The 22,815-nt window shown below is 41.7% G+C and overlaps 1 protein-coding gene across 4 annotated transcripts in view; it reads left to right on the top strand.

Moving 5' to 3' along the window:
• Nucleotides 1–22,815, top strand: part of lrba (LPS responsive beige-like anchor protein) — a 196,000-nt gene that overhangs the window by 135,133 nt on the left and 38,052 nt on the right. For all 4 annotated transcript variants that reach the window (XM_056371486.1, XM_056371485.1, XM_056371484.1 and 1 more), the window contains 3 exons: nucleotides 3,570–3,710; nucleotides 5,017–5,136; nucleotides 8,244–8,396. In XM_056371486.1, coding sequence (XP_056227461.1) covers nucleotides 3,570–3,710; nucleotides 5,017–5,136; nucleotides 8,244–8,396 — 414 coding nt within the window. The remainder of the gene's footprint in view (nucleotides 1–3,569; nucleotides 3,711–5,016; nucleotides 5,137–8,243; nucleotides 8,397–22,815) is intronic.

The raw sequence follows: 22,815 nt of genomic DNA, 5'->3' as shown, positions 1-22,815 counted from the left end.
CTGCTTTCTGCCTCCTGCTCTTCTCCTTTGGAGTTTGGACAGCCCAGCCTCTGTGTTCAGTCAAGCCTTGCAGCCCCAGGGACAAACTGAATGAAGGGGGGAGATGGGTGAAAGGATGAGAAACAGAAAGACAATCAGAGAGCAAAAGAAAGAGGAGGAGAGTGTGTAAGAGAAGAAGAACAACATCATTTGCTGTCCTTGTTCTCCTTTCTCCTCGGAGAGCGGGATAGCAGCAGAGAGAGGAGGAAGGGCAGGGAGTGGGCCAGTCTTTATTATATCTGTTTTATTCATGTTGTTGACACGTGTGTGAAATCAGTGTATGACCACTGGACCGTGGCAGACTGCAGTGTCTGGAAAAGGGCAAGCAGCGCTGTGCAGCCCCCCAAATCAACCCCCACCCGCCAATTCTGCACTCGAAATCATTTGTATTCTGTGTTTCTTTTCTTTGCATCCTAATGTTTTCTGACTGTCACAGTTGGTTCAGAGCTTCATGCGTGTGCACGCGCCATTCGTCACCTTGCTTGGTTTCTCTTTTCATTTTGTTGGGCTTCCTCTTCATTGTTTGCTCCCCCTCTCCTTCTCTGTTTGTCTCGCACTCGGTCTCTCTTTCTCACCCTCCACATATCTCTTATCCCCCTCTTATGTCACATTGGCGGTTGTCTCTTATAGAAACAGGTCATCTGAGAAGCCTCCAGTGACATTGAGAAGCCAAATTGCCATGAACGTGTGTGTGTGTGTCACACACTGTCATCATCCCCAGCACAACAGAGGCCACACAGAATTTATGTTCTCTGCTGCCAGAGCCATTCTGACCCCAGGGACTTTCTTATCATAAACTCTAACCTCAACCTGACATCAAACGCCGACTCCCGAGATAACATTGTAGTCACGATAAGCACACACTAGAACAGACTGCAAGTGTTGTAACTCTGCTGTTTTTGTTTTTTTATTATTCCTCTGCCCTCTCATACACCCCAGTTCTGCACACCATCACAAATTTCCCCACAAAAATGCACTTGTCCTACATATAGAGATCTGTCGGATGAATACTTTTTGCCAATTGGGTCGTTCAGTTCAACATAAGGCAAACGCATCTTCATTCTTGTTGTTGTACAGCTTTTAATGAAGCACAGCAAACAATCAAAGGAATTGTTAACCTCCTGACCATACATTAAGTAGTCTGCATTTACATGGCGACAGAAATAGTGAGGATTTATTGAGCGCTCCCTGTACCTTTGTGCTATAACCTACTACTCACAGCCAGATCAGCTAATGGTGTATTGATTTCACCATACGGGCCCCATATGTTTATCCCCCAGGCCCTCCACACTATTTTCACTGTTTAAATAGGACATTATACATAAACACTCCTTTCAAAAGGCTCTTTTGATTTATTACTCAAAGCCCCAGTGATGCTCAGATCGTTGGTAAGCTATTATACTTCATCACCAGTGACCCATTATTGTTTTAAAAGCAAAATAGCACTTGGTAATGTTCTTATAATAGTCCTCAGGAAGATCCTTCTTGTTCCTTAAGGCGTTTCTCTCTGGATATAAATGTCCATTGTGTGAGTATCATTTAGAGAGAACAAAGTTCACTTCAACAAATTCACTACAGAAGACATTTCAGATACATGTAGGCTGACACACATGCAGCATTATGTGGTACATAATCTCAATGAACAGTGTAATGTTTCTGTGCACGCGCTATGTGTTGTGCTATAATACAGTATAGTTGTAACCATAAATCTGATCATAAATTTGGTGCAAAATGTGTTGATTTGTTTAGGTTTACGCAGCACTTTTCTATAAACCCTATTAGCTGCACAGTAGTTTCAGTCTCTGTAGCTTTAAATGGCTCTGTAACACCATCTACTCTAGATGAAGAACTGATAATCCAAGATTAATTCTCTGATGTTTGCCTCCTCGAAGTGGCAGCACAATTTCACTTTGTAGCTTTCTCTCTAGTCTAATTAAGACTATGAGATTGGCTCATTTATCTGAGAGCTCATCAGAGCGCTATTCTTTGCCACGACATATTAGGCCAATCTCTGGTGGGGCAGCAGCAGGCGTTCCATCAACACACTGCCAGGCGCTCTGCTCTGATGTACGGTGCCGTCACCACCGCGCTGTTGTAGCTACTGTAAGCTGAGAGTGCTAGCCTCACAGTAATTTACAGCAGTAAACAATGCCGTGCGCGTGCAAACCAACAGCTCCCACATGCACTCACACACAATTCTCTCCCTCTCTCCCTCTCTCTCTCTCTCTCTCTCTCTCTCTCTCTCTCTCTCTCTCTCTCTCTCTTTCTTTCTCTTGCTCTCTGTCACTGTGGCACTTTCAGTCTTTTTTTTATTTTATATGCCTCCTCTCCCTTTTCTTTTTTTAATGAGCCGACTGTTATTAGGGCTATAAATCAGACCAATGGGTGTGATGTATAATTCACTGTGTGTACTCACCCACCCCCAGTGGCCCTGAGGAAGCCCACAGTGTATCACTGTCAGCACAGAGCTGCACAGTGTGGTGGCACAAGGCATTTTCGCTGTGTAAATCCGCACACGCTCACAACACTATTTACAAAATAACATCAAATATGCACACACTAAACAGTAAAAGCAACCAATTTTGTACAACCCTTTTTGTGCATCACTCCCGCTACACACAAATACATGTACACAACCATGCCCCATTACACCCACACAAAACAGTAGCCATATCACAGATCAATATCAAAGCCAGGCCCTGGATGAGCCTTGTTGTGACAGGCACCCTATGATATGAAAGAGATCCAATTGATCCACGTCCTACTAGGCCCTCGTCCTCAAAAGGCCATCATTCCATTACCATTGATCTGCTCTGTGTGTGTATGTGTGTGTGTGTGTGTATGTGTGTGTGTGTGTGTGTGTGTGTGAGAGAGAGAGAAAGAGAAAGAGATGAAGGGGGGTTTGAGGGAATGAAGCACGGCCAGCAGAGGCTAATAAAAATTGAACCAGCCTGAAAGTGATTTCTATAAATGAGTATTTAAATAATAGCAGAGTGGCACAGGGTTATTGGTTTTTGGAGAGCGATGGAAAATTAATGCAACTTAAACATTTTTCTTGACTACAAATAGGGCTGGTGACCAGTGTATTAGTTACAGATTAATAAAAGTAGAAATTAAAGGAATCCACTGCCTTGCTATTGATATTCCTAGTGGGCACTCTTTCATTGGAGCACATTAGTTTTCTCTGACAGATTGCAGCTGCAGGGGCTCTGTTTCACAGCCTATAAAAAGCACTCTGTGGGAAAGGATTGATCTCTGTCTGAAGGGAAACATCATCTAATATTCATTTGAGATTGCACAAAGGTTACTAGCTTCATTTGCCTTGCAACTATTGTGCTGCTAAGAGTGGTCCCTGAATATATTCACAATACAAACCAGCGCTGCCTCCTTGCTTTCCTTTTGCTATCACACTTGTGTTTGTCATTACTTGTTTTTATCTCTGCTTTCATGTCGAGCAGCAGTAAGAAAGTAAATGGTTATTTTTCTCTTGTTTTATGCTTATATTTTTATGCCTATATTTTTTTCCATAGCCCATTGGTGCTCTGAATCCTAAGAGGGCGGCATTCTTTTCAGACCGATATGAGTCCTGGGAGGATGATCAGGTGCCTAAGTTCCACTATGGCACCCACTACTCCACCTCCAGCTTCACAATGATGTGGCTGCTACGTATCGTAAGTGCAATGTTTATAATTAGATATGCACGATTATAAAATAACTGGTAATTCAATATAGTTCGCAGCATTCTTAATTGTTAGTGTTAAAAAATGAATTTCCTCCTCAAATAATAGATAATACAGCTCATGCAATGGATCCCATACACTGGAGGTATAAGTATACACAGCAGTATGCACATTCAAGTCATGAGTCAAACAATTTGAATTGATTTTTTTATTACTTATAGTCATTAATTGGTTCATTCATTCTTAATAAGACCTTTGATTCCTTGAAACAAATATATTTGTCTCAAAGTGAGCGTATACGCATGCTAAATATGGCAACACATGCATATTGTTCCTCATTTATTGATGGATATAAATCATTACACCATATGTTGTTTCCATATAATAATACAAAAACAACAAAAACAGTGCAAATTCAAGAATCACAAATATTATCTGTGATTTGGTGTGTTTTTTGAGGAGCCTCTGTGCTGTGTGCGTTGTGCGCTGGAGTGCTCTCTTTCGTTACCTTTGAATGGATGCCATCAATCTTTCCATACTGCACTCGGGGGAAAGGGAGGTTACTAAGTTTCTCCAATGTGCAGTTTTCTGCTGTTATTGTCCCGGTAGCTCACTGTCTCAGTGACTCCCAGTAGAGTAACCTCATTGATCCCTGCACATCATTAGAGGGCTTATTCTAAAGCCACTTTACCAGAAACCCTCGCTTACAACTCTCACTTAAAGATCAAACTTAACATCAGAGAGTAACTGAAAACTGTTTGCACAGTGATTGTTGCTCTCTCTGTGTATTGTTGTGACATTTTACAGTGCACTTAATCCTGTTCTGCTGTTTCAAAGGCACAGAGATACAATGTGGTTAACCTCTTGGACAGTTTTTGTTACAAATGAGCCTTATGTCATTCCAGGCTGAACTTAATTAGCTATATACAACATTAGTCTGTAGCTGTGGCCCAGCATATTGTGGCCATGTCACTTGGGGGCTATTGCGTCAGAGAGACGGCTATTGATCTGTTCTAACAAGATTATACATGATTAGAAATGCATCAGTAACAGGAGTGTATTGGCTTTAGTAGCTCACTGGGATTATTGTTATTTGACTTGTTCATTTTTGGATCCAGTTTGGAGGAGGGTGTGTAAAAAGAGTAGATTTGGTTCACATCTGGTGACAGAGTGTTTTATTGTACAGCAAGCTTAACAGACTTTTATTGTATGTACAATCACAATAGGTGTTATTACAGTTAAAGCAGCACAATCCTGAGCTCAGATTTAGAGTTTTTTTTTTTTTGCTAATCAACAGGAACCCTTCACTACATTCTTCCTCAACTTCCAAGGAGGAAAGTTTGACCATGCGGACCGCACCTTCTCATCAGTGTCCCGCGCCTGGAGGAACTGCCAGAGAGACACATCTGATGTGAAGGTACTGTACACACTAATAATCACACACACACACACACACACACACACACACACACACACACACACACACACACACACCACCACCACTCACAACTCATCCAAAAACGTTGCCTTCTTTCCTTTTAAGATGGTTGACTTGTGAGATTGTTAGAAGGTAGAAGAGATAAAGGACTGAGCATTGCAGGATTGCAGGAGAATAAATCCCCATCCAGCATCCTCACACACAAAGAAGAAAAGGTTTCAAAAAAGTCCAGTCACTACCAATCATTGTCCCTTTGCAATGAAAGCTTCCTGATCTTCTGATCAAAGCGTTGAACTAATCCTCATCTGTCCCAGCCGTCTGTCTCAGATTCAGCCAGCTATAACCTGGACTTGAATCCCTGCCCATTGGGCCCCCAAACTCTGAGCTATTGGAGCCGTTGGATCTGCCCTGCAACAGCACAGGTCATTCTCATACTGAAGGCCTTCGAACTCCCAGTGCACACTTTAACTGCTCTCCTAAAACATTTACGACTACAGTCAGACATTCTCTGTCAAAGCTGGGTTTTGCTTGGTCTCCTGGCACTCGGTCACTGGATGGGGGTAACAGTGGTGGTGTTGGGGGTTTTGACGCTTGATTGCGTTTACCACCCCCCTCACATCCCGCCGATAAAACATATGGATTGTGTTACTGCGTAGCTGGCCAATGCTTGATTGCGAAAGCCCAACAAGAGCCCTCGTTTGCTCTCTCGGTCTAGACCTGTCATTGTGGATCAAACTGTGAGAGCTCAACTTCAGATCAAAACAAAGAGGAAATCTGGACCACATCACTTTGTTTCCATGTTCAGTTTGAATTTTTAGCATATTTTGAATGAAAGTCCGTCGACTTTATCCACTTGGACGCACACATTCATGTTCTAGCAAAAGAGGAATTAGGGACTAGATGTATCAATTTAGTATGCTAAGTACACCATTTAGCTTTAGCACTGGAGTCATTGATAGCGACTCTGTCCCTGCCAGAGGGCTAAAAGCCCCAGTGTTTTCATACCCCACTGCTAAAGACGGGGTGATAATAGGTTACAACACCGAGATTCAATGTGTCTCTAGCCTGGGTGACGCTAGCATGACCTCCGTTCCCCAATCCCCTGACCCCCAGCCTCAGCCCAAAGGCATCAGAGGGGGAGAGAGGAGAGAAGAGGGTTAAGAGGTAGCAACAGTGGAAGTGTAGTAGGTGAGCCCAGGGGCAAGAGCCCCTTCCAGTGACCCATGACAGGACAGGATTGGGGATCAGAGGGGCTGGCCTCTGACCAGGCCAGAGCATAGGGGCCACTGCACATAATGGTCCATGCACGGCAGGCTTGAGTGTTGGGGAGCGAAGCCCTCAACGTTTTGTTGGAGTGTGTGTGTGTGTGTGTGTGTGTCTGTGTGTCTGTGTGTCTGTGTGTCTGTGTGTGTCTGTGTCCTGCCACCTCCTGGTCAAATTTACAGCTGGCAGCAGCCGGTGAACCTGGGTGAGCTGGAGGCCTCGTTAACAGTTTGACCTTTAGTTTTAGGTCAGGTTTTGTGGAGTGAAGAGATTTCAGAAGTGAGGAAGTGCTGTGTTGTTTTAGACTTGTGTGTTTGCTTGCTCATTTGATTGGATGTTTTCACCCCATTGATGAGAGGCAGATGTATTGTGCAGCTAATCTGATAAGAGAGAGCTGTAATTGTTTGAGTAACTAGTTTTTGTGTTTTTCAGATGTTGCATCTGAGCTTCTGCGTAAAAATTAGCTTAAACCTGCTACTCAGCCTCAAGTTGTAGCGTCGGGTGTTTACATGCTGCCATGCTGTCAGCCGTGTTGCTGGCCTGACGGGCTAAAGCATGTCAGCTTGATGTTGACGTAGGTCTGCTCATCTCTGATGTCAGACTGTCAACATGTTTGTATCTCTCTGTCCCTCTTGAGAGGACCAGTCAGCACTTGCAGTCACACAGGCTTTGTTCACAGATAACAAGACTACCATCAAATCCCAAGAAAAAATACTGTCCCTTCGTCATTTAGTCTATATGAAACTACAGTGTTTGATTAATTATACCATGAAATCCAGCTTGGTATTAGAATTACATTAGACTGAAAATCATTACCTGCTTGTTTTTACAGTGGGGTCCAAAAGTCTGAGACCCCACAGTCTATTCATGTCTACACACAAATGACCCCTGGTGAAGTGTAAGAGTAAAGCCATCCTTTGTGTTGCAGAGTACATGTCAAGACAATGGGAGAACAGTTAATTAACTTTTAACAATTAACAATTTACAAACTCATTATACATTTAGTGCGCTACTGTCCTTTTGTTACATGAAGCAGTGAAGAGCTGATAACTCATGCTTCGTCCTGGTGTCTTGTAGTCGGTGAGACAAACCCACAACAATAACAGTGGAGTCTAGGCCTGGAGGACAGTATGGAATCATCCACATGTTTTTAAGCTAAAACTCAGTCTTAATGTTTACGCTCATTGTGGCAAGTTCTGCTTTGTTAAGAATGACGAACAGCTAAACATATGGGGTTACATCTCCTGTCACAGCTGCATTTCTCATCACCGTCGTGCAGTTTCAGAATACTTTGTGTTGTTTGAGACACCCAAATACAATCATCATAGTTAGGAAAGAATTTGGTAGACTATTGGTTTTTATTTTTCTCTGTTGTTGTGGAATATTGACTTGGGGGCTGCTTGCATACAAAGAAGATTAAGACATTGGGAAATACAGGAAAACCACAGCCAAGAGCACAGTCAGAGGTTTTTGACATCTTCTAGGCAAGCAACAGACAAGCAGTCAGAGATATCATTTCCATTAATAATTGTACAGTTTAGAAAACGTCTTGTTCTTTTTATGCTCTTCTTTATACTTTTACATATTCAGATCTACCATTCACACCTTTCAACATCTGACTTTACTAGTGCTGGCTGCTGGTTTCTCTGAGCCCTCTGTTGTCATCTTACCCACAGCTAAGCCTGTGTCAGCTCTTTAGAAGAACTCTGAACTGAATTGTTGTAGATGATTGTACCATTAAAAAAAAAAAAAAAAAAATTTTTTTTAAAGTGTCATTAACAAGTATTAAAATTTAAATATGTTTCTATAATTTACCCATTTAGGAGCTGATTCCAGAGTTCTACTACCTCCCCGAGATGTTTGTCAACGCCAACAGTTACAACCTGGGAGTGATGGAAGATGGCACAGTGGTCTCTGATGTGGAGCTGCCACCCTGGGCCAAGAGCCCAGAGGAGTTTGTTCGAATCAATCGCCTGGTAAGAACCGTAACACATGCTAGTGTAATGAGAAAGCGGATCACCCTGGTTCAACCCGCTCAACATCCCAGTCCAAGTGTCCTTGAGCAGTAAATTAAATCCTTACCAGGCCCAGCAGTACCAGAATCAAAATTAGAATCAGGTTTATTGCCAAGTAAGTTTTCACATACGAGGGATAGTAAGAAGAAAAAAAAATATAAAGAAAGATAAAGCAAAGCAAGTACTGCAAGTATATAAATAAAACATTTTACAATAAAATATTTACAATAAAATTGTTAAACAGTATTATGAAAAATATATAAATATAATACAAATATGTACAATACTGTGTACACCAGTATAATCTACATGCATCAATAAGGTGTTAAATTATTATTATTTATTAATTTTTTTATAATCATGATGCACATACATTTTTGAAAAATGTTATCTATGTTAATGTTAGTATCTAAGACTTGGTAACACATAAACATACATACATAGAGACTATACATATAGTCTGTCTTATATATCACAGAAGGCGGACTGACCGAAGTCCTGTCAGAGGTTTCTGCCTCTCCTTGTATTAGCTTAGCTGGAAATGCTAATTCAAAGAGATGTGTTATTTCCTGACTGTCTCACAGTTCTTCCTGTTGCCTGAGCCTCCCGCCTCTCTGACATGCCCCGGCTCTCAGATTGCTGTGTTGACCAAGTGATCTAACATCACCTCACCTCCTATCCCTTTCCACCTCGCCATCTCTCTCGCTCTGTCCACACGCATCTGGCACATGTTTGTGTGCGTGTGATTGCAAATGTGTTTGTGTGCAGAGAAATGATTTAGTATCCTGTTTCTGATCTCCCCTTCCTGCCCACTCAGCCCAATGCCGAAATATTCTGTGTATATGTGTGTCGGATGTTGTCAGACTTGCTGTCATATTTTCATTGTAGATGTTCTCTCTTCTTCCACACACATACGCACACACCACATGCACATACAAGAGGCTGGGGAACTGAGGTAACTCTTAGGATCAGATTACCTTGCTCTGCTCTAGAAGGTCAAAAAGCACCAGATAGGTTTACTGTTTCTATTGTGTCTTGGTGGAATAGCTTGTTATTGGCACTTTTAGTCCTTCAACTTCAAATACTTGTAGATTTCATATAGTTTAGTTTATAGAGTTTTACTGATACTCAAAGGTCAGGTCGTCTTGTGAATTAAAGTTTGTTAGTAAAGGACCTGTCTGGATAAACGGGCTGAAACCAATAAAGAAAATTAAGAATACACGCAATCAAACCACGAGTTGCAGTGTAATGCAAGTGAATATATCTGTGTTATTGTTGCTTTAAATTTTTAAAATGTTTCCTCTCCGTGTTTGATTTTGGATTCTTTCACAGGCCATATTCCCTTTCAGCTAAATTTTTTTTCTCTCGACTAAATAGCGGTTGTAGTTTCCTGCGTGATGTGTGCCCACAGTAGTAATGGGTGCTGATGAGGCTGGGTGTGCTCTGTGACCTGTGTAGTCTTGTGGTGGGCTCTGTTAACCAGCCTGCTGATATGACCAGGCCCCTATCATTAATCACACACTTCTCTCTCTCTGGCTGTCAGCATGCTCTAGGCCGAGGTGGATGTATTGGGGGGGGGAAGCTTTTCATGGTGGCGGCGTGCTGTTTTGCGGTGTCCTACCGAGTCAGTGCACTGAAGCCCTCTGTTAATTTGTGTTGAAGAAGGAAAATACTTGTTGAATTGTTTTGCATCATTTTATTAAGAAACTTGGATGTATTCCTTGTAAATTTTTTTCACAATTCTACTTTGTAGCGGGTATAATTTCCATCTTTAATACTGCTCTCCTGAGTGAATTTTGTTTAAAATGCACCCACTTTAAAAACACACCTAATTTGGATAATATTATTGTATAGACTAAAGATCTGTCAAAAGGGAATATGTGAATTAATGTGCTTTGTGCTCCTGCGGCTTTTCATTGCCAGTGTAACTGCACTAGTCTCATCTACCTCTGCTCCTTCAATTTCCTCCGGTGCTTTCCTTTGTGTCCAATTTAGTGCTGCAGGGGCAATTTGGATTTATCCAAACAGTCTATACTCTTGCACAGCTGCCTGCTAGTCACTGTATTCCGGCTGATAAAATTTCAGTCTGCTGTTTCTTTCTGTACTGTTTGCAAATTGAGATATTGATCCGGCCATGCAGCCGAGCCCAGCAGGCAGGTGTAGGTGCACATAACACATAACAAGCTCAGGAGAGCAGGAGCTTTTTCAGGCTTCACCAGGGCGCTACCGACACAAATATCAGCTTCATACTCGCACAGACACAGCTGAAATGATTAGTCAATTAATCAATTAGTCAGTTGACAGAAAATTAATCTGCAACTATTCTGACAATCAATTAAGAGTTTAAGTAATTTTTCAAGCAAAACATTTCAAACATTTTCTGGTTCCAGCTTCCCAAGTGTGATGATTAGCAGCTTCTCTTTATCATACCTGATAGTAACCTGAATATCTTTAGATTTTGGGACGTTGGTTACATAAAACAAGCAATGTGAATGCATCACCTTGGGCTGTGGGAAATTATAGCTGACATTTTTCTCTATTTTCTGATATTCTATTGACAAAATGATCAGTTGAGAAAATACTCTGTAAATTAATCGGTACTGAAAATAATGAAAATTTCACCATTTTAAGAGACCCAGTCTTCCAGTGCTACAGATCATATAAAGACGGAATGGGGAAGAGGGGGTAAAGGAGGGTGGACAGGAAGAATAAAGGAGAGAATGGGCCGAGGACAAGGTAGAGGGAGGGATGTGTGGGTGGACAGGTCTCTGGTCATGACAGATAGCTGGCATTAGAGGGTGTCAGCTGGCAACTGTGGTACTGTTGGGAGAGAGATGAGCATGGTGGAGAGGAGAGAGGAAGAGTGAAGGAGTTAATGGGCTGTTTGGCTCTCTTTAGCTTGTCTACTGCTAATGGCCTCGCAACACAAGGATAGACAGCAGGAGAGAACACGCAAACACACGCAGATGCACACATGGTACAAACACACACACGCCTGCTGTCTCCACTCTGGTTATGAGCCCTAGATGATTAACAGCTAATTAGGGCCCAATCTGGAAAAGCCATTAAAAGCCTCTCACAGTAAAGGATTGCGCTGCTGTGCAAAACGGCAGCTTGTTTTTGTTGTTGGGAGTGAGAGTTGTAAAAAAGAGAAATCCAGGAGAAGATATAAACATTACATCAAACTATAGCCTGGTTTGTGTTGCTCTGCTATTGGAAGTGTCATAGTTCATCACTAGTGTTTAGTAAAAAGTATGTTTCATGGCAACAGATTAACCGAGTATGTGCCTACACATATTGTTGTTTAACCTCTGGCTTACACAAGTACACACAGTGAAGGCTCAAAGACTTGAGTTTGAAATGATGGGTTCGAGGTGCTGGAGAGTGGTTGGATTTTAGACAGACTCACTGGAGACGAAGCACCTCAGCTCCTTAAGCCTAGCATGCACCTTAGCAACACTGAAGTTCCTACAGTATACTTAAACGCTTGCTTGTAAAGGCACACTCCCTTTTCCTCGGTCCATCACACACCCACACACACATACAGGCTGAGACACTGGGGTCTTGAGGCGGCATGCCACAGAGATCAGGGGCTGCTTGTTGTTTTTACCAGGAGGTCGAAGGAGAGGTTAAGAACTTGATCCCTCCTCCACCAGATAACTACATGTCTCTGGGCACTGTCAGCCTCTCTGACATTCCACTATATATGACCACATCTCACTTCTCTGCTCTGCTAACCATTAGCACGATAGCAGGTGATGTGTGTATGGTTGTGTAATTTTGTGCACATCACTGTTTACCTTCACTGGAGATACTGATATGGAGCAGCCTAAACCACAGGTTGCTGTAGTAGCCATCTTTTAATGTGAGTAGTCTAATGGTAGACTGACTGAGCTAAACAATACAGATTTTAGAGGCTGTGATTGACACATTAAAGAACTTTGCACAATGTCTAAATCACACTGTTTAAACACTGTCTACATGCTAATATAAACAAGAATGCAAAAAGATATATGAAATGTTTTATTAACATTTGAAATATAACACGAAGAATGAAATGCAATAGAAGAAATCTGGTTTTGGATCATTAGTTGAGCGGAATGATTCTGCATCTGTTTTGTAGAAACAAGTAACTTTTTACTCCTAACATTTGTCCAATCAATACTTAAAATGATGACCGCCCATTTTAGAATAATTTTTGTCCCAGGGAGTTGGGGGTGCAATCACCATCTAACCTATCTGAGCGCTGCAGGGCCCTTTTGCTGCTCTACGTTCACATGTTTGGTTTCTTTCAGTCATCTCTGCTCTTGTAGCGCTGCTGACAGACCTGCAAACCACACACATGGGACAGATGGGCAGCACATTACTTTTGGCCTTTTTCCCCTTATAAAGCATCTGCTCACTCAAAGCAGTGACAGAGACATCAGCTAAACTGCCCTCACAGAAGGAGAGGGAGACTTTCCTCTTGTTGAATGGGCAAACCCAACTGAGTGATGGGTCAGAAGCTGATACTGAGAAGGTTGACCACAGATCACCGCCGCGTGTGGTAAACCCTCACTGTAAGTTGACATCTCTGCTCAATGGACGTTAGACACCAAAGCTATCTGTATGAGTCTTTAAAAGCTAACCCTTTTCATTATTCTGCTGCCCAGTGCATTATTACAGAATAACTTCTTTGGGAGAGTGTTAACCTTTTGGATACTGGAACAGTAAAAGGCTGTGTCTTTATTGCAGAGATAGATATCTCTGCCGTGCTAAGAGCAACCGATGTATGTTATTTTAAGTAATTCTCTGTTGAATTATATCTTTGATATTTATTCAGAATTGAATCAAATGACTCATCAAAAATATCTCAAGATAATGTGAAACAGTTATCTCCAGTTATTGTCCTGCTGAGAGTCAACACCACACTTTATAACTCCAACCAGCTTTCGTTGGTTCTCAGACAGACACTTGGTTTGGTTTATCAGTATATTTTGGAATCCCAGTGCTCATCAAACCAGAGTTGTGGGATTGTGGGCAGCCATTTCCAGTTAACACAAGCCACTATATGCGAAATGGTCAGCAAGAGACAGTGGTGATCTGAAGTAAATACGTGACTGGTTTGGGAAGTTTGGAAATATATATAAAAAGCCTGTTAGACCTTGGTAAATTTCTCAAGAGTTTGCGGACCAGACAAGAAAATTTAATGAAATGCGCAAATGTGATTATAGTAAGATTTATTTGTAAGCTTATTAATTTGCACAGTTCACAGAGTTGGCGATCCTTTCCTGCATTTGGCAGCTGGAACTGTCGCTTTTAGCCTGAATTATTTTGGACTTCTTCGTATTTGCATTATAGTTTGCTCTTCATTTGTAAAATATGCCACTCCTGGAAACCTGGGGAAACCATGACTACGGTCGCTAGGCTTAGTGAAGCCAGACAACGAAAAGGTATCCTGGGTATGTTGAACTTGCATCGTAGTACAGGCCTCATAGTTTAGTGCTTGCTTTTGCGCTATAGCTGTGTGTGTGTGTGTGTGTGTGTGTGTGTGTGTGTGTGTGTGTGTGTGTGTGTGTGTGTGTGTGTGTGTGTGTGTGTGTGTGTGTGTCCTCTCTTCTGCCGTCTAGTGGTCAGAAATTTCCAGGTGCAGCTTTACTTAAAGGAAGTGCTTTCTGAATGATAATTTCTGCTCTGCATTATAATGGTGATCTGCTTCATAGAGCCTCACATTTGTCCTCACAGCTGCTGTTGTTGCAATCACCACAGTGATCTCGCCTGCAGAGGCAAACATCTACGTGGCTGCTCAGTGCTAACAGACGTGTGTCATATTAATATGAGCCAAATCACCTTTACCCCCAAAGTCTCATATACTCACACTATCACCCTCTTTGAAAGTCCTTCTCTGAGGTTTGTCACTTTTATATGTTGACAGCTCTTCACACTTAGAAAAACTATGTCATCATGGCAGACACGTCCATTATCGTACCAGGTTATGATCTAGTGAGGGTATAAGGGTATTTTTTCCATCTGATAATTTTATAAATGTGATTATTGTGGCCAATGCTGAGAACATTTTAAGATTTTTTTGTGTCATTATGCAGAGTTATCCAGGGGCTCTGTATGTGAAACGTGAGGGAGAGCCGGGTACAGAAGATGAAAGGGTGTCTCACATTTTTTCCCACAAGACGCATTGCCAGACATGATAGCTCCCCAGCTCAGACCACCAGCTACACAAAGTCAAAGATCATCGCTGTTTACATTCACCTCTCATCCGCACCGCACTCTCTGATCAGACACCAGCTGGGACGCACGTAATACTGTTCCCACCAGCCTCCACATCGTATTCTCACAGGAACCCCACAGGAATTCATGTATGAGCTGAGGTAAACCACTGCAAGGACCAGTCACTAACCACTAAGATACACTTACGCACTTGTGAATGACTGAGTGAGTGAAAATCTTAACGTCGTCTGGCCCAGCGTGGCCTCATGTAACAGAACACAGTTACCATGTTAGCCTAGTGCTAATCTATTTCCCTGGTGTCTCCACTGAAAGCCTTGTTGTTGGATGGGAACTACCACGTGGGGTGGGGGGGGGGTTATCTGGCTAATGTCAGGCAGCGCTCACTGTAGGAGTATTGTCATGCGTAAGGGAAGACATGTTTACTGTGTGCTCAGTGTTTTACGAGCTGTCCCCCCTTCTTCTCTGCCTCCCCCTTTTCCCTGTCCATCTCCCCCTCCTCTTCTTCGTCCTCCTCTTCAATGACGTAATGGAGGAGGCCGATGAGAGCCTGAGAAATGGGATGATCTACTGCTGCTGACATACTCACTCACTAATGTTGTCCTTCTCCCTTTTCCTGCACTCCTCCACACTCTCATTTTACTTCTGCCGACATCTACTGAGATGCTTTTTTGCAACATGCACTGTTTTACACTCCTTCACTCCAGCTCTCTGTCTGTCTTTGCCTCCAAAACTCCTGGACTTCAGATGGACAACAGTTGTCTTTGCCCTCTGCCCCATCCCATGCTAATGTGGCCACTCAAGCATGAACAAAAATATATATTTTTTAAATTTTCAAGTTGACACCGAGACATACAATCACAGGCACAGATAATGTATAACTTTAAAGAGAGCTGTGCAATATGGTTGAAATGTTATATAGGATTTTGTTAGCAAGGATGTCTGTAACTATGCTAGTGGCTTGAGGGATGGCAATGTCAATCAGTCCGCCACATTGGTCCAGACGGAAATATCTTGACAGCTATTACGGATTCCATAAATTTAGTGCAGACATGTGTGTCCTCCATACAATAAACTATAATAACTTTGTTTATCCCTTAACTTTTCATCTTGTGCCACCATCTGGTAAAAATGTGTATACCACTGTGGTTTAGGAACAAATTTCTGCAAACTAATGACTTTTCCGTCAGCCTCAGCTGCACTTTGTGCTTAGTGCTAATTAGCACACATTAGCATGGTAGCCCACTGAAGGAAGACTGTGATGATGATAAACATTGTACCTTCTAAAAAGGTTTAGCATGCTGATGTTAGCATTTAGCTCAAAGCATCACTGTGCCTTGTCTAGCCTCACAGAGCCGCTACGGTAATTTTTAATTTGAACAGGATTTTTTAGAAGCATTAAATTGTCAGTTATTATTATGATTTAATTCTGAAATTCGCATAATGATAATATTGAATTGTGGTCTAGCCTTTTCAGAGATCATATACACACACACACACACACACACACACACACACACACACACACACACACACACACACACACTCTCTAACAAGCTGAAGCTCCACATAACCCAACACCCTAATAACCTCTCCTAGAAGGCTAACTACACTCAAGCTGATCAGTTGAGTCATTCATCCTAATCATCTCCACTCTGCGTTGAAAGCCTCCACACCTTCAGAAGGGTGGAGAGACCGTTCAGTCCTCCAGCTAACTCTGTAATCATCTGAGACAACAATGCTCCTCTCAACAGCTATCCAAATATCCCCTCGTTCAGCAGGCTCCTCTGTGGTCCTGTGTTTAATCAGCTCTGACTGTTGACTTAGCTTTTGCTCCTATTGTGGATGTGTCTTATGGCACTGGCGATGTATTTGCTAGCTTGTTAGCCTTTTCGGAGTACAAGTGGACAGATGGTTAGATTCTCTTCAGGTGCTTGTTAACAGTTGTTGAGATAAGATTAGACACTTATGAGTTTTTTTTGTTGTTGTTTTCACTTGTTTCTTGTCAGTTGAAATATTTTATTCCAAATATTTTTAAGAAAACTTTTTAACACTTAAAATTATTTCAACATTTCTAACCTCTCATTTACACTTTTATAGATTATTATGTTATGCTGTATCATACTGTTTTCATTATTCATTATTCTGCATTAACTAAAAACTAAAAGGAGAAGACAACAGCTACAGTATCATTGCCTTCTGACTTTTGAGTCACTGCCATTTGCTTCACCCATTTACCTCTCAATCAGTATTGTTTACTCCATTGTCTGTGCTGTAAATTGGACCACTTAGTGCATTCTCACAGTCTACACCATGCCATTTGTCTGCCTAAGACAAAAATCCACCATGACATGTTTGTTTTGGGGAGATACTTTCCCAATCACTGCTCATTCTGCTTCTTTTCACCCCATAACATGATATTGTTGCTTTTCAAGTGGGCGAGGGATAATAAGGAAGATGGGAGGAGAGAGTGGGAGAGCGTTGAGGTTAGAGTTTCAGGTTCCACTTGCCAGCGAGTGCCTCCGTTGACCCATAGCCAGAACTCTCACGGTTGTGACCTATCTAATTAGTGGAGCAGGAAGGGGGAGGGGGACTGAAGTAACACACAACCCATCTGGGGTTCTCTTGGTGTGTGTGTGTGAATATGAGAATAAAGGAAATGGTTTGTTAGCTGCGTGGCTGCTCTAAGGCTCTCATTCCTTACGTCACCCATTGCTTTTTTCTTTTTCCTCTTCCACGTTTGGGGCCCCCTCTCTCCTGGCTGGCTACAGGCTTCCTCTGCCTGCTTCAAAATGACACTCGGCTTCTCATTTACAGCGAGCTAATAAGCCCTTTAATCAGAGTGCTTGTCAACCTCAGGGCAAGCAACTCCAGAGGAGCTGATCCAAAGGATCAGATGACTAGAAGAAAGAACAGGAGGGAAAAAAAGGAGTAGCACTAAGAGTGAGAGAATATGTAAGAGGGAAAATAAAAGGGGGCTGTTGAACTTGGAGGAAGAATAGAGTCAAAACAAAAGGGACGATAATAGACCGGCTTCTGCTGAGGATGATGATGTTTGGTGTACTTGGAAACATGCACATCTAATGGGATTTAATAATCTGATCAAATAAATTGCACAATTAGAATATAATAAGACTAAACAAACCTTGATTTAACTGCTGCTTCAGAATCATTTTGTTCAACATGTGTGATGTTTCACTGCCACACATGCTGAACGTGGTTTTCAGGATGTTTTGATCAGCTAGTTCTTAAACAGTCGTTTTACTATATACAGACCTGACAAGTGTTTGCTTTATTCATCCGTAATCGATGCAAAAGAAAACAGCCTGCCGCTGACAACACTCTACATACAACATGTGCATTCGATTACACGTCCACACCGTCAGTGACACACACACACAGGCACATACACATGCACGGACGCTCGCATCACCGTTTGCATGCAAATGATTGGATTGATTTGTTAAGTGACATTTTAACTTCCTTACAGACAGCTCTCCATAAGTCCTTAAAAAGGTTTTTTAGGGCCAGTGAGGGTTTGAGGAAAGTGTTCAGTGTCACCTCGTTAAGGCCGAAGTGAAATCCAGCTCAATCCAGACCATAAAGCTAACCGCAAACCACAGCGAGGCACACAAACGGCAGTGATAGGCCCCGCGCAGCCCTGCAGACCTGTGGCATGGACACACACTTCTACTTTTGAGCAGAAAAAGAACATCACTAAAGCTGAGGTGAAAAGAAAAAGGGTTAAAAGCAAAAGACACCCGCTTACAAACAGCAAAAGCTTTCCAAGGTGAGGCTGAAGACTCGCCAGTGAGTCGAGATCAGACATTTTAGCTTTTTTCTCCTGAGGACTCAGGGTAAGCCTTGTTTAATGTCCTCCAGCTGGTTAATTGCAATCACTCAGTCTCCAGTTTGATGTCTGAAATACGAATAGCATGTTTTTAAGTCCTCAGTCTAGAATATATCTCTCTTTAAAGAGTAACATATTGACAGACACATAGTCAAACTGTCATTCTTTCTGAATGTTTTTGTGTGTGTGTGTGTTTTTTTTTCACACTCCATCCACAGATGTTTCAGAGAGGAGGAGAACATTAAAGTAATCTGAAACTTGCACACAGACAAGTCGAATTCATTATGATACATTTTCATTAGAATTCACATCACAGCCCGGAAAACTGGCGTGCAGGCAAAATAAGCATGAAATTCAGAAAGAGAAAATAATGATATACATTTGAAAACTTGGTAGCTTTGATGGGGGGAAAAAAAAGCTGATTACCGTAAATGATTGCATTTTTCTACATAGGAGAATATTCCAAATTATTGTTGCCATTGGAGACAAGTCACAGAACACAACAAAGGGGGACCCCCTCCCCATGCTTCAAAGGTGTACTTTGTCAAATCTGCAACAATAGAAATGCGGGATTCCAGTGACTTCTACCCCCTATCAGCATTTACATAAAGGCATGCTAAATTATTCATTAATTATCAGAGAGTCCCCTGTGGACGGGGATGACACACACACTGGCTGCTAATTGGCCCATCAATAATCCTGCCTGGTTCTCCTGAAGTGGCACCAGATCCCACCTCAGGAATCTGCTATCTGCCCCAACCTTCTGCTCAACCATTTCCACAGTGTGGCACTACATGAGGAGACATTTCCACACCTGCTCACATGGTTGATGGGTTATCAGAACGCACCCAACAAGTAGCCTGAATTTCTCACATGCAGTCTTCTTGGTAAAAGAAAATTTGATCTCACTGCTGATTTTATCGCAGGTTCCTGTTGTTGAGATTATATTAGTATGCTGTTGTCTGTATTCGTTCACAAACATTAATTTACAAGATGAGGCTGGTTTATTCTATAATTTTGTGACCATGAAAAGAGTAAAAGCATAAGTATGTTTGTCTCTGAGTACTTCTAACTTCCGTTTCCTGTCAGTAGCACTCGGCCTCAGTGCCTGGTTGTTCACACTGAAGATCTTTTCTTCATCTTCTCAAATATGCAATTTTGTTTAAAGAACTGATAAATAGTTTCCCAAGGCCGCTGGGCATTGTAGTGTTTAGCACACAGGACTCAAATAGGAGTAAACTGTAGGACTGTTATCTGCTTCAAAATTGTTACATTGATATTCACAGCAGCAACAGTAACTAAATAAACTACACTTCCTCATAATGAAGGAGCCAGTGGATCAGTATGGCACATTGATTTGTTTTTAATAGGTTTTTTTTTTTTTTTTTTTTTTTGATGGAGCTGGAGGTGTATGACATAGAGGAATAAGCTATATAAGTACAATAGAATCAGTTTCATTTCACTATTTTGTATGTGATTTTGTTGATATCGTGAAAATTATAAAACACCGTTAGAGTTGTTTTTTTTGTTCTTGTGCAAGCAGTTATTTTCTTTAGACAACTCGACTTCCAGAATGTTTCTATAATGAGTGAACTTCTGATATGAAGCCCCTGGTTTAGACTAAGGGTGAGAATAAAGCTGTCGTTTTATTACATCCTAATCTAACTGTTGTCACAGTGGCGACATTCTGCTGCTTTTTTGAAAGAGCTTTGAAGAGACATGATCAAGGCATTTCGCTGTATCTCCGTAGGCAGAGGAAGATATTCTTTTGAATCTCTGAGATTTAGTCCACTGAGGTTAAATTCCTAAACCTAGACTTCAGTCACAAAGTACTGCTGAGCCTTTTGTCAGACAGATGGAGATAGACCAAACAAATATAACGATGCACAGCTATATACGCCGTCTTCTACTGTGTTGCAGATTGGATTGTAAATGGATGAAATTGCCCTTTTGCCCATCTGTCTACACTCAGTAACCCATAACAACAAGGAGAGAACATGGTTTTAAATTTTTTTTTTTTTTTTTTTTTTTTTACAAGTTTAATAAAAATCTAAAACGATACTACTTCCAGTGCCAACGCAGCACACTCATATGCATGCTCACATATTCCATCTCCCTCCCTCTTCAAATGGTACATGCAAGTGATTTCCATAAAGGCGGGCCTCTGGAGAGGGAGCTGCAATAACATGGCTGTCTTTGTTTCCCCATGCTGATTGACAGTAGATTGCAGTGCACATTAAATGCCCATCAGACCCAGCTTTAGTTTTAGAAACAGGGGAGCAGGGCCTGTCAAAGGTCAATCCTAGCGCATAATGAACTGATCTCTCTCTCTCTCTCACACACACACACACACACACACACACACACACACACACACACACAACACACACACACACACACACACACACACACACACACACTTCAACCCCAGTCTGCCCGCTATTAAAGTGAGTTTGAATAAAGAGGGTTTCCGTGGCTTATAATGTAACATTAATAAAAAGGATTGCCCTGTGACACAAGCCTTTAAACACACTAACATACTGTGAACATACTGATGCCAGAGGAACAGACAGACATGGAGTCTAGACTGTCTTACACTCTAGGGGTGTTCTGTTTTACTTTAATACTAACTGTTAGTTTTCCTTTGTTTTAGCATTTCCCCCTAGTTCAGCCCTAAACAGAAAATGTTGTGAAGTGAGTCACATGAAGTGGAGGAGAACAGACAAATCTCTCTCCATCTGCTAATTTTGCAGAGTCTACAGCTCTCAGAACAGTGCTTGCATCTAAGTGGGGCATTGCTCAAAATACCAGTGTGTGTAATAACCATAAACCTACAGTACACATGGATTAGCTTTACATTCATGACAAGAAAGCTTTACACCAGACTGTCCTTTAAATATCACGCCTGGGGAATGCTTGAATGATTGTTAATTATGCCATTACTGTACCTATGACACCATAGCTACTTGCTGTGATACCTGCTTTTGAGAAATATCAACACAACTTGAGTTAACAGAAGAGAAAACTCACATTTAAAATGTTGCTTAAATACAAACAATTGTACAAAAACTTTGTCTAATTAGATCTCAATAAAGATGGCAAATGCAAAGTTTATAAGTAAAGAAGATTATGAATGCCAGGAGGCTGAGAGACTCCATGATGACAGGTGTGCATCACATAAACATCACAAAGGAATTCAAGAGGTACACACAGTAATAAAACCTCCATCAAAAAGAGTGGTAGTACAGAGACAATAACACATCAAGTACACTGCATCCTTCTACATAGTGCTGTATGGTTGGTAACAAAATGTCCTGATGTGTGATACTCAGCCCTAAATAATGGTGTTCTTGCATGTTTCTACACACTGAACCTGAAAACTTCTAAAATCTTTGTCTCCAGGATTTTTTCCCCCTCTAGGAATCCACTGATTCCCACTCCTGTACGATCCACACAGGATTTTTGCTGCAAAGCTTTTCATCAGTTCAGATAATGGAATTTGTGACAGCATAAAAAATTCAGTCAGTGCTCAAGTTGCAGTGAAAACATCATCATCCCGCACACAGTCTCCTCTTTATACCCGTGCTCTCCCCCCCGATTGAAAGTTGTAATTAAGAGAAAGGGGAGGAATCCGATGCAGAATGAGCTGTCAGAAAGTCACATTTAAATGAGGGATGCGCTAGTCTCTGCAGTAAAAATTTAAATTATATAAATTGCCATTTAAGTGTAGCACAGGCTAATGTTTTGTCACAAATTAATGTGACACAAGGCAGCAATGACAATCAAGGGCTGCCTCATTCTAATTTGGTCGTGTTTAGAGGGCTTTTGTGAGCCGACAGCTTTACACAAATTAACACAATTGCCTGTTTTTATGAGGAAACCATAAATGTTTTTTCCCTCCTTTGCCGGCTAATGAGGAGAGAAAACGACTTGTACCTCAACATTATGGCGGTGCAGAGACGTCTGCAGAAGAGCAACATGGTGCTTTTATCCGCCCACAACCAACAGAAAAGAACAAAGACTGAGGCTGAAATGGCTCCCTAATGAACTACAAGAGTCCTCTAATGTTTTGATGCTCCCATATGATCAGATATGGATTTACTGTGCTTTTTGCTCGTTACAGAAATCATTGGCAGATTGTGTCACAGGAACAATTAGCAGGAAAGTCTGCTTTCTCTGAGGAGTTCATCTTTGAGAGACATTAGTGATAAAGGCTGTTCAGTAATGGGATGAGGAACATGTTAGGGGAGTAGCATTTGGTTAGAGTATGGTGTGTAAATGGCGTACATCTGTTGACATTGACAATAC

Source organism: Seriola aureovittata, chromosome 3, assembly GCF_021018895.1.
Source record: "Seriola aureovittata isolate HTS-2021-v1 ecotype China chromosome 3, ASM2101889v1, whole genome shotgun sequence".
Classification (NCBI taxonomy): Eukaryota; Metazoa; Chordata; class Actinopteri; order Carangiformes; family Carangidae; genus Seriola; species Seriola aureovittata.
This window is presented reverse-complemented; position numbering and strand designations above follow the sequence as displayed.